Below are 12,839 nucleotides of genomic sequence, written 5' to 3'. Positions count from 1 at the left end.
GTCCAAGAGGTGAATAATTTCCTTTTGTACAGTTTGGGGCAGAGAACAGAGCACCAGGGTATCTTGTCAAGGATCTATGAACGTCTCTGGCACCCAGAATAACCATGGTTGAGCGATGCACCCCATGCTCTGCCTTCATCCCATGTGAGGAGTGAATGTGAGGAGGAAATGAGTAGAAGAGAAAAACAACTGAAGGATTTGTGAAGGGTGTGGGTAAATAAATGTAATGTGTAAAATATAGGGGTGAGGAAAATGGAATGTTTGGAGCTACAAACACATAGGAGCAACATATGCTGCCAGTAATACCATGAGGCCCTTCTGGAAATCTCTACATTAAAAATTACTAATCACATTTCTATTCAGTCCCATATCATGTAATTGGGGCAAAACTATCATGAGTCTTAACATATGCCCCATGACTGCAGAAACAAAAATGCCTGTAGTGGATCCCACATTATGGGAGGAGTAGTTCAGTAGCAAGAAAAGGGAAATGTACAGACTTAAATATCTAACTATAGCTAAATACCCTACTCTGTCCTTTATTGTTTTATTAACCTGCGGTCCCTACCAGGGACCCAGCCTTCCCAACCCTGTGTTAGAGCCTGCATTCTGCTCTCTCCCCACAAGATGTCAGGATTTATACTGTTATTTCTTTGTTGGGGGGGGAGTAAAAAAATAAAAACTTAGACAAAGCAAGTTTTTAGGAATAACTTTTCATCCCATTAAAGAGAGCACAGCAGTGGCTCCTTCCAGCGGCATGCTAATGTGATGCAAAACTCCCAACAACAAGAGAAAGAATGTGCAGAGTGGAACTGGGGCAGTGAAATCAGAAACCCCAGCAGAGAGTTGCTCAGGAAGCAGAGGAAAGAAGAAGAAGCCAGGACAGTCATAGAGGCGAATAATTCCCTTTGTACAGTTTGGGGCAGAGAATAGAGCACGGGGGTATCTTGTCAAGGATCTGTAAACATCTCCGGCACTTGGAATAACCATGGCTGAGCGGTGCACCCCATGCTCTGCCTTCATCCCATTGCTCCTCACATCATTGCTTTTCCTTTGTGATGCACAGAGCACTCCAGGACAAGGTGGCAGCCATTCGTGCTATGGAGGTTTTGACCTTTACTTTGTATTGGACAAGTAAGTGTGGATTTACCCTTTAATGCACTAATCCCTTTAACAGCTAATAATGCATTTGCCAGCTGGCTGCAATGCAAAAATCCAAATGCAAAAATTTGCAGTAGATAGTGATCTCTATATCCTATTTGCAAGTGGTTTATGAGAAGCTATCCATTAACTGCTTAGTAACACATACAAATAAATACAGCTGCTTATTTAAATCTCTGCAGCAGTTGTTTCCGTCCTACACATGGAAAATGTTTTCTTTGAAGCAGAAGCCCTAATTTTAATAGGCGAGCAGTGGGCCAGCTTAACCTTTTGAGTTCCAGACCAGTTAAATCAGCGAGAAGGCCATCGGCAGCCTAAGGCTGAATGATAGCAATCATGGAAAATGCGTGTCATTTTCATCTCTGTATCTGACACGTTGATATATGGTTTGCGCCTCTCAGATACTGGCTTCATGTCAGCATCTCTCACAGTTCGAAAGATTATTAGGACTAAGAATTTAGTTTAAACAGCGTTTAAGTAAAGTGGTTCATATGAGTTTAGGAGATGATGGAATGAAGGTCATTATCTCAGCCAGGCTATTACTTAATATTGCAACAGCTTTCTTCTTCTGCTGCGGTGCTCACTGTGCTTCTGAAAAAGTCATTTAAGGCAGTGAGGCTCAAGCCAACCCCCAGGGACCAACTAACAGCCCTGGATTTTATATCATCTTGAATAATGAAAGGTCTTTCTCCAACTCTATTACCCCCAACATCCCCTTTCCATAGGCATATCCATAGAGAATCGCCTGGGGTGAAACCTCTGCAGCCCCAAGTGAAGCTTTCTCTGTTGGTCTCATTATTTTAATTGTATATTAATATAATCTTATATATAGCACTGATGCATTTACAGAGGTCGCTCTTTATAACATTAGGGTTGGTTTTATCATGAAAGTGAAGCCACACAGACATGGGGAGAACATACAAGCCCTAGTTTGCTGCTTTTAAAAGGGTGATATTGGAAGGTGTCTGATTTCCATTTCATATTTCTTTAGATGTCTGATTTCCATCTCATATTTCATTAGAAGTTGTCTGTTTTTCATCTAATAGCTTGTCTTGCGGTATGCCATGGTATCCTTCATTCCATTGGCTATGGGGCTCCTGAGAATCAATTTGATTTAATGTACATTTATTTAACCAAATGCTGAGGGATACTATTGTAGTTCAGGAGCAACTGGAAGGAACACTTATATTAACCCAAGAATGTTGGGAATATGCCATCACCTTGAGTTGCCTTACCCAACACACACGCATAGACACTTAACAAGGAATGTGGTTATGGATCAGGGCAGCACTGAAGCTCCTTGCATATGTGGTTTTGTCAACCTTCATTGTAAATAAATAAACAGTATTTTGGTGGTGTCTGACCACGAAATGCAAGATCACCTCTACTTCAGTCCTTTCTATGATAGGTGTATGCTGTCTGATTGCACTCGGCACATAGCTCATGGCATGGAAAAAAATGGCTGAAGCAGCTGTTTTTCAGCTTCAGCTGAGTGTTAGCCGGGGCCTGCTGCTTCCCAGTATTGCAATGATTTGCCAGCTGTGCTCGTGGAGCATTTAACTGATTTTTTTTTCTCCCATAGCAGATTTAGCAGATACTTGAATATGCTCAGAGACTGCTAGTCTTCCTGTCTGGGACTCTTTTTGTCTCTGCTATTACCAACTTTGGCCGCCATAGAATAAGCATAAAGGGTGGTAAATTGGTTTTGGCAGCTTGTAGATTTAGAAAAAAATTACATTTTGTGCTTTGGCAAAATAGACACAAATATAAGACTTTTTACAGTGCCAATTTTATACAAGGAATACAGTATATGGCTTGCTCACTGATGGACACGACTAATGCCATGTAATGTATGGATGCGTCAGGGTCCCAGTAGAAATAAAAGGATATAGCTGGGTAAGCATGGGAGGGGAAGATCTGTTCTTTGTAATTGTGGGTTATACCAGGTTCAGAGGCATGGCAAACATGCATCTTTATGTACAGTGCCAGTCTTTATCTCATATACTTGGTGGTGAAGTCAGTTTTTTGCTGTTATATCATTGCTGATGCCATAAGCACTGACCTTTGTAGCCAGACCCTGAATCAGAGAGGCAAGCTAAAGTAGCTGGATGCCAACTGAAATAATATCACTATCATTGTTGTGCTTGCTTACATTCCTCCTTTTTCAATACAGAAGTGACACCTCTGTAGCAGATGTTTTCTCCTATGGGGATTCACTGTCACAGGTTGAACAGGAAATATAATAACTATATTCAGATGTACATAGGTGTAAGAGTAAAGTGATTGTCTTGCTGTCAATGTTGACTATTTGCTGCAGTACTCTGCCAACTGAATGTTGCTCCATCCTGATCAATATTTGAATGACTCTTCATAGATATTGACTGACAAAGGAGGTTCCCATACACTGCTAATTTCAATAATTTGCCAATTTAGTGGAGAAAATCAGAATCTACTACATGGTACTATACTACTGTATGCATGCATGAAGCCAACATTGTGAGTGTGTCCTGCCAATGAGGCTTCAGCTCTCCTTCTCACAGTGGCCCCTGGTTGGCCCTTTCATCATCAAATGATTAGTAATTTTATAGAACAGTAAAAACTGTAGTTTCTAGAATCAGCTGTTGAAAAAACTACATTTTACCTGGTATTTTCATGTTGTCCTATTCTGCCTCGTTCCAGCCTTTAACCTTAAATGTGCAGTGGTTTCCATTTTATTAGTTTTTTTTTTTAATTGTTTACCTTACCCTTACCTTTCCATCTTTCATTTTAAATTCCTACCTATTGGTAGAATCAGTGCCAAGCCAGGTGGGCACCCTAGGCAACCCTGACAGGGGAAGGTGAATTATCTATGGGCTGTTTGGGGGACAATGACCTGGACTAGGGGTGACAGAAGAGGTACATGCCTAGTGCCCCCCTCCCCCCCAATGTTGCATTCTAGGCTCATTACTTTATTGCTTACCCCTATGCACTTTAACCCATGGGTCACTGATGTTCTGTTGAACCAAAAGCCTGGTATTAGCAGTCAAAAAATGCAAATATCTCAGAGACATGTAATAATAGAAAATGAATGTAAATTTCCAAGAAAGTTTACATCAATTCTTTTTTTTTTTTACGGGATTAGATGACCTTTAAGCGATAGCAACTGGATACCTGTAGGAATATATGTTCCACAGTTACATTACATAAAAGACATGCACTGCATGTACTGACTGCTATCTTTGCAGTGGCTTTTTACCAATCAGTACTGCACACTCCCAATCACACATGCAGATATATAGCATAAAGGGAAAGGTTTTGCTAAACGAATATGCAGCCCCTTAATAAGTGACCCCAGGTGAGCCTGCCCTGACAGCACCTCAGAGCCAAATGTATTTTGGCAGGGAATACAGTTCTTTGTGTATCCTTTGGCTTGAACAAAAATACTTTTGGCACCTCAGTGAAACGCGTCGCAACAGCTGTTAACAGAAAAGACCGTACCTAACTCTACAAAGTATTCTGGTAATTTACAGAGAATGGATCCAAGATGTGAAATATAATCCTTTTCCAGTCCTGCTTATGTAGGTCCCTGTGCATTTGCTCATTGCTCCACACTGTTTTTGGAGGGCAACACACTGGTTTTAATGGGGCAGAGGAAAAAAAGTATTGTCTTGAATGGTTCCGTGTATCCGTGTGTGGTGGTACACTTATTAATTACTGGCAAGACCCCAAAGCGCAGATAATATTTAGCAGCTGGCTTCACAGATTTAAGTCTCAAATGTTTTTGAAGCCACTTATTGAATTAAATCCTGTGTGTTGACAAACTGCTATTGGCCGGGCTATATATTGGTGAGCATACTGTAAACTGTTGACTAATCAAGGAAGTTCAACTTAGTGCAAATATCAAGGAACAGCGACCCCAAGGCTTCTGGCATCTCTGGTGCTTAGAGAAATAATTATGGCACTTCAGCGAAACGCGTTGCTGCAGCTGTGATACCATGAATGCTTCTGCTGAATTTAAGTATTTATTTTATCCTTAGGTACAACTACTGTGTGCCACTATTTCACATAATTCCCTTAATCACTATGCCATCACCTAGAATTCTTGCTACACCCAAGAAATCCCTTTATTCTATTCCATATCTGGGCATTAATTGAAAAGATCAGCATAAACTGCCCTAATAAATGCCAGATGTGTATGCAAATGGGTGAGTGTATATATACATGCAGTAAGCTGTATATCTCAATGTAAGTGAATCAAACTGTAAATCAAAGGCAGGAATTCTCCTTGTTTCAGAGTTAAATCCATACAGTGATGAGGTCAGACCCTGGGAAGAGGCCAAGCCAAATACAGAATTATACCCCAGCTAATCACTGACATAAACCATTCAAGGCTTACTCCCGCCCTCTGACGTTAAGCACATCTCATCTGCTGCCCACTGGGCTTAGCAGTATTAAGTGGTCTCCACTGCAAGTTAACCTCTTAACTGCTGGATAAAAGAAGTCAACTAACAAAGCCAAAAGGAAACAGCCCTCCCTGCAATCTCTTTATCCCCCATCACTCCCACTTTAGGAATAGGGTTTACTGAATAGGTAACAACCATACCTGGAAAATGATCTGCTTTGCACACATATATTGACATTTACTGTATGTGTCAACATAAATACATTTTGTGTTGCACCCTTGGCTCAGTGTATGCCAGTTCAGAGACATTATTGGAATCAAATAGACAATGTGCCTGTATGTTACCCAACCACTCAGATTGTAAGCTCTACGGGGCAGGGACCTCCTTCCTACTGTGTCTCATACCACATGGCACTTATATACAGTATATATATACATATATGTATTTATTGTATTTATTTATTATATCACTCATCCTCCCTGTGTGTAATTTTGTATTCTGTAAGACTGTACAGCGCTGCGTACCCTTGTGGCGCTTTATAAATAAAGTTATACATACATACATACATACAATTACTATCTAGGACAGGAGAATGATCTTTTGAAATCATATGCATACTCAAAGCAAATAGGTAGCACACACTTAAATGCAGAATTCAACTATGGGTGCACATACACCAGGGTCATTTCACTCCTGGAACAATTTGTACTTGAATGGTTATAGGCAGCAATCCATTATATATTTAAAATCTATAACAACATAGGGTCCAAGCTATAACAATCTAGTGTCCAAAAATTCAAATTTACTTATTTGTTACATTTTGTGTCCATGTGTCATGCAATATGTCTGCAGTGTACAATTAAAAAGAATAAAACCCCATAAAAGAATAAAACACCATAATTTATCTAAAAACAGGAGATAAATCAAATTCATGTTCATACTTTTAGGAACAAGGTTCTCCAATTTGCAGATCCACCATGCTTCCCTGTATGGTAACTTTCCTATACTGTTCCCACCTCTTCTCAATTTTGGGACCATATCAATAATCTGAATTAATTGATGTATCACATGACCCTTTTCAACCAAATGCTTGGCTACAGGTTGATCCATTCTCTTACACTTAACCACTGATTTATGTTCCCTAATCCTATCTCTGGCCATTGAGTAACCAGTAAAAGTTACATAGTGAGTATCTACTAGCAAGAAGTTTAAAGCAACTGGATTTCCGCCTCCCACCCCAGTCGGTATCGTTTTAATCAAAAGTTGGCAGCCCTATTCACCATTCACCAGATGGAATGAAGTCCAGTTGCATTAGATTTATTTAATGAATGAGAATCCTCATAGCCTTACACAATAAGGTTACATAGTGTGCAAGGACAAGTTATATGGAGGTTTGGGTATCCATATTTAAATGAGAAGGAAAGGTAAACATTAAGTAAGCTTTATCAGAAAGGTCTATGTAAATACAGCCATAAGCACTCACAGAAACGCTGCACTGAGTCTTCTATCACTCAGATTGTAAGCTCTACGGGGCAGGGACCTCCTTCCTACTGTGTATCATACCACATGGCACTTATATATATATATATTTACTGTATTTATTTATTATATCACTTGTCCTCCCTGTGTGTAATTTTGTATTCTGTAAGACTGTACAGCGCTGCGTACCCTTGTGGCGCTTTATAAATAAAGTTATACATACATACATACATACATACATACAAAAGAAACACAGGATTTCTTGTCTCCTTTTTTGTGAACATGTTCTTCGGTACCAGACTTCCTCTCTTTTAGGGCTCCTTCAGGTTTGGGGCACAAGTCTGCTCAGTTCTCTCCTCTCTCCTCCTCCCATAAGAATGCATAAAAACTCACTCCCCCCTCCCTTAGGAATGTGTGATCTGAGCTTCCAACAGCTATACCTGCAGCAGGAAGCTACCAAGACCAAGCTAAAATGGCAGCTGCTTATCAGAGGGAGCTTCTAGGGCTCTTTACTCAGGTATGGTAAAGCTTTCTGCTGAATAAATATAGCATTCTAGGTGGCACTAATGTGGCAAATCTATTGGCAGGAAAAGGCCAAAAGGACTTTTCTTCTCCTTTAAATTCAAGAGAGACAATGTGCATGGTACACGATAAATTGTAGACAGTACTTGTTCTTTAAGAGGAGTACTCAGCTTGGGTTTACTTTTCCCAAGCCTAGAACTCCAAACTTGATGCTGTAACCATGTGAGGCAGACATTACCTTGATTTGAATATACAGCCTAAAGCTACAAGAATTTATTTTAATAGCAGTGACCTTCCACACCTCCCATGTCCCAAAGCTGGCTAAGAGTAGGCGGCTCCAGCTACTAACCCTGTGTTATTCATTTCCCTGATATTAGAAGCTTTTACCAGGTAAATGGTTAACAGTATATATTTTGAATAGAGCTTAATGGCGCATAGTGGCACATGGAGTTCAGACTTGGCTGAAGGAGTGCTGGTAGAGCATGAGATACATTGGACCCCTTTTGTCATGTGGGCCCTTGCTGTAATCGTGAAGGAAGGGTAAACACACAATGGTTCTTGCAACTATTGATTGACTATTGGTTTTCTGGATCTAACAAGATCACTGGTAGGACTGTTCAGAGGTGCAATCATCAGTTACTTCATAAATACTTCAAATAATATTGTTCGCTTAAGGATATTACACAGGCAACATCACAGAGGTAGTACATACTTATAGGTGAACTAGTCCCCAGCTCTAGAAGTGAAGCCTTATGTTCCTATACTAGCACATGACACCACAAGGTACTAACCCATCTGATCTTTTCATTTAAGCTTCTGGTATCTCTACTAACTACCCCTGTCTTTCACAAAGCAAGCTAGTACAGATATTTCTGGTTTCTGGAGCATGATTTCTCTTACTCAGGCCTATCTCCTCCTCCAGGAAGTGGGGTACAAAGAGACAGAGCACATGGTGACTTCTCCTTTTAAAACCTAGGGCAACGTGACACCCCTCGTCATCTACTGAACTACCAGGGAAACACTTTAACCTGAATAGGGAAACAGCTTCCCCTTCAAACTGTGAAACAGGACCAGTCCTTGACTGACTAAATCCTTATGGCAGGGATCCCCAACCTTTTTTACACACGCAGATGAAAGATGTGGAAAACCTTAGCCTTCCAAAAATGATTTGAGGCATCTGACCATAAGTTGGTATATAGCAGAAAAATGTAGATAAATTACAGATGACTATAATGCCTACGGAAGGTTTTAATATAGGTTTATACATGTTGTTGAATGGAGAAAAAGGTCATTTTCTATTTAAGCAGTAACACGGCAAGCTTCTGCTCTTATCCTACCCTATAATAACCAGTAGGCAGTTAGCTTTATGCACGTCTCAATCAGAATGATTAACAAGAGCATCGGATTAGTTACAGTCCTGAGGCATAACCATATGGCTAATTAGCAATAGATATATCATAGTTGTTCATGTTGGTATGAACCACCTGCCCTTGTGTAACTGTGTAACTGCTATAGACTATAGATTCTATATTTTTGCGTTCCATACCCCACTTTGGGGAAAATGCATAACCTAGAAACGCATGCTATTAGATGCAATGGCTTACAGCTACAGTGTTATGGGTTGTTATGTAACACTGGCTTATTTCATATGTTTTCCATAGCCTACAGCAAGTATTCCAGAAATATATCCAAATCTAAAAACCACCAAAGCAACTTTTAATCTATGAGGGAGTGTAGAAAGCCTGGATACAAATGCTTAGCATATCACGTTGATGAGGCAACACGTTTCATTAATAAATACAAGACTGAGGCCCTGGGTGTGACTGCAGAATAACAGCCAATGTAATTAATAGCCGATGGGGTCCACTGATGCAGGGCTCTTGGGAACAGCAGAGCTTGGCAATAAGCTCCCTATCTCAATGCTGAATTTAGATTAATAGGAGTCGTGATGCTTTATTATGCAATCTGACCTAAACTGCTAAATACATGCCACAGAAAATAAAAGTAACACAAGGAAACTGGCGAGAGAGTGCTCTTTTGCTTCCAGCTATGAATTCAGATGAGTAAGGAAAGAAAGCAGTGCAGTGGCTTTGAGCAGTCATCTTTATCCTGGGGCTCTCTATCTGCTGCTCAGCTAATATTCTCAGCTTCCCAGAGTTCAAACTCATTTTAGTGTTTTCAGCATTTACTAGGGATGCACCAAAACCATGGTTCAGGTCAGTACTTGTTGCAATTGCAAGTTGCAATTGCCCGGGGTCCATCATCGAACATTTCAACTGCTATAACTTTTGACTGAAGCATCCCATAGAAATAGCAGATCCCTCATTTTAAATAACTATTTATTTTAATCTTCTATTAGAACAAATTTTCTTATTAATTTTTTTTAATAAAATGGTATTTGTGATTATGGGTTAGTTGCTTGCAAAGCTGTTCTTCCAGAGCACCAGGGCCTGTCTTATTTAAGCTTGAGGGTAGTCAGTTTACAAATATCTTGGGGTAGCTGTTTGGGGCCCACCAATGAAATCTTTACTCTGGACCCACTGGTACCTTTAAACGGCTCTGAGTTTGTTTGAAACCTGTAATTTTTTATTTTAATTTTGTTCAGACAAAGTGAATCCAAACACCAAGTGGCAGACTTATCATAATGTGTGATTAGAGCTCCCCACAGAATTGAATTATTGATTAATATGTTTTCAGTTGGTCTTCATTTTTTCATGGTTTTCAAATGATTAGTCTTCCTTGTCTGCGCCTTTCTGGGTTGTAACTTAAATGCAATCTGTATGCAACTGGTTTTAACTTCCCATGTCTTCTTTTTTTATTATTTCTATTTTGTGTAACTGTCAGCCTTGGAATGTTGACTGCTATCTGGTTGGGTTTAATACCCTAGCAAGCAGGAAGTAATTTGGAATTTGAAATAAAAGATTGTCAGGCGACGATCCAAATAAAAAGAAAATCAAGAAAGAAAAAAGTATTGCAGTATTAATGAAGCCTCCAGACAGCATTTTTAATTGAATTATTGACAGAACAGGAAGGCAAATGATTCCATTGCCACAATTATAAAAATAAAGACCACCTAAAAAGTTGTTAAGGAAAGACCAATACAGTGGAACCTCAATTTTACATGCTCTGATTTTATTTGTGGTCCCACCACTATATAATGCATAGTGTATTTCCATGATTATACATTTTCCCAAATTTTACATCATTTTTTTTCTGGTTCCCTGGAAAACATAAAATGGTGGTTGCATTGTACATAAAACATTAGGGGGTTACATAATAAAAGGCATTACATTTGCCCAGGAGCTATAACCCATGGCTACCAATCAACAGGTGGCATTTACTGGACAGCTAATATCTAACTGTTTGCAAACTCAGTGCCATTAATTACATATGGTGGTTAAAGTTAACCCTTGATGGAGATCAGTATGTGCATCACTCAAATATGTGTCAGCAGTACCACAATACTCAATGAAGCAGCCAGTTGCTCTGAGCTTCTGACAGATGCCATAAATTATGTCTCAGGGGCTTGATTATCTTGGCCACCAAAAAAACCAAAGAGAAAAGGGTAGGTGAAACAGGGCCCCAGTGGATCATGTAATCACTGTATTGCCCCCATACACGTAACGATCCGCTCGCCTGGCGAGGTCGTCAAGCGAGCGGATCTTCTCCCGATATCCCCACCTACGGGTGGGCAATATTGGGGGAATTTAGGCTAATTATAGCTAATTCGGATAGTTCAAATTAGAACGATTGTTAAGGGAGCAAGTCGGGGACCGCATCAAGGAGCTGATGCGGTCCCCAATCCGACTAAATCTTTTAACCTGCCAGATCGATATCTGCTCAATTTCAAGCCAGATATTGGTCGGGCAGGCCAGCAATGGCTGCCCCTACACGGGCCGAATAGGGGCCGATATCGGCAGCTACCATCGGCCCGTGTATGGCCACCTTTAGAGTATGCTATTCTCTAGCTTCAGAGCATGGTTAGATGCCAAAGTATCCTTTGAGTTCTTATCATGCAATGTAGTGTCAAATTCATGTTAAACTGCTGTTTCCTTGAATGTGCTTAGGGCTTGTTTAGGGTAAGGCAGAATGGGAATTTGCCCTGGGCATTTTCTCCAGCACCTCTTGGGGGCAAAACATGCAGAATTAAAAGAAATATTGTATTATAAAACAATAGTGTAACAATTGTTTCGATGTTACGATATTGATTACGATGTAAACACACTACCATAGTCCATGGGAGCCTGTCAGGGTTGGACTGGGTTGGCAGGACACCGGAAGAAAATATGGTAGGCCCTGGCCCTCATGGGCCACACCTATCCAGGTTTGCCCCCACGCCCAGGGGCGAGGTTGGGAGAAAGGCCCTGGAGGTTGGAACAAGGGCCCTTGAAGGCGCAGCTCCAGTGAGCCTGTGATGCCCCAGTCTGATGAAACCTGTTACCTTAATAACATTGCTTTTGGACCTGGAAATGAATTAGAATTAAGATAAGAGTGGCCTAACGCATTTCGTGCCTATTAGGGCACTTACTCATAGGCTCTAATGGGGCCCCTGTAAACTCCAGAACCTACGCCTTTCTCCCTTGTTGTCATACCACTGCCCTACCTACCACTGCCCTACCATTCTATATAGATAGGAGGCAATATGAAGGCAGACATATTCTCTTGGGTCACAGTGTTTTTGATATACAGACAGACAGATAGAACAATCAGTGGATGGATATGGAGTGAGGGAGCTTGTCTGTACATTAAAACCTAATGTAAAGGATATATCTTTTACAGCAGATCTGGAAAATATTCACTGGATATTATAATCCTATTTCCATATTTCACACCATACTGAAATAATTACAGTGTCATGGTAACCAGATTCACGTCCATGTAAACCTCTGAGTGGGATTTTTTTCCCTTCTCATTTCTTTTGCATCTCCTGCAAATGCCTCCAGGAAGCTGGACGACTTGGAGCGTTGGAGGTGTGTTAGAAATTATCTGCGAGTCCAAACCAGCTGCTCAGGCAAGAAGCCAAACCATTTTGAGTGGATTGGCCCTGAGGATTTAACTGGGGATGAGCGGCTCCATTGCAAATACTGTATGCTATATAGGCAGAGGCAAAGGAAAATTCAATTGGGGTACAAATATGCCGTATTGGGTTTCCTGCTGGATACATCTGAGTAGACCCTGTAGAGCAGGGATGTCTCACTTGTGCTCCTACTGCTGCTGGGGGAGATATTGGAAATTATGGTTCACAGCATGTAGATGACCCCTGTTTGGGAAATACCATAACTGATCAATATACTG

The 12,839-nt window shown here is 40.6% G+C and overlaps 1 protein-coding gene across 1 annotated transcript in view; it reads left to right on the top strand.

Annotated features, from left to right (window-relative positions):
• The first annotated feature begins 710 nt into the window (after positions 1-710).
• Positions 711-12,839, top strand: part of antxr1 (ANTXR cell adhesion molecule 1) — a 92,281-nt gene continuing 80,152 nt past the window's right edge. Inside the window, exon 1 of the mRNA XM_002935307.5 lies at positions 711-1,134. Within this exon, the coding sequence (XP_002935353.2) occupies positions 989-1,134 (146 nt within the window). The 5' untranslated portion in view covers positions 711-988. The remainder of the gene's footprint in view (positions 1,135-12,839) is intronic.

The sequence above is a fragment of the Xenopus tropicalis genome, chromosome 3, assembly GCF_000004195.4.
Source record: "Xenopus tropicalis strain Nigerian chromosome 3, UCB_Xtro_10.0, whole genome shotgun sequence".
Taxonomy (NCBI): Eukaryota; Metazoa; Chordata; class Amphibia; order Anura; family Pipidae; genus Xenopus; species Xenopus tropicalis.
Note: the sequence above shows the minus strand (reverse complement) of the source record. Positions and strands in the feature narration are given on the sequence as shown.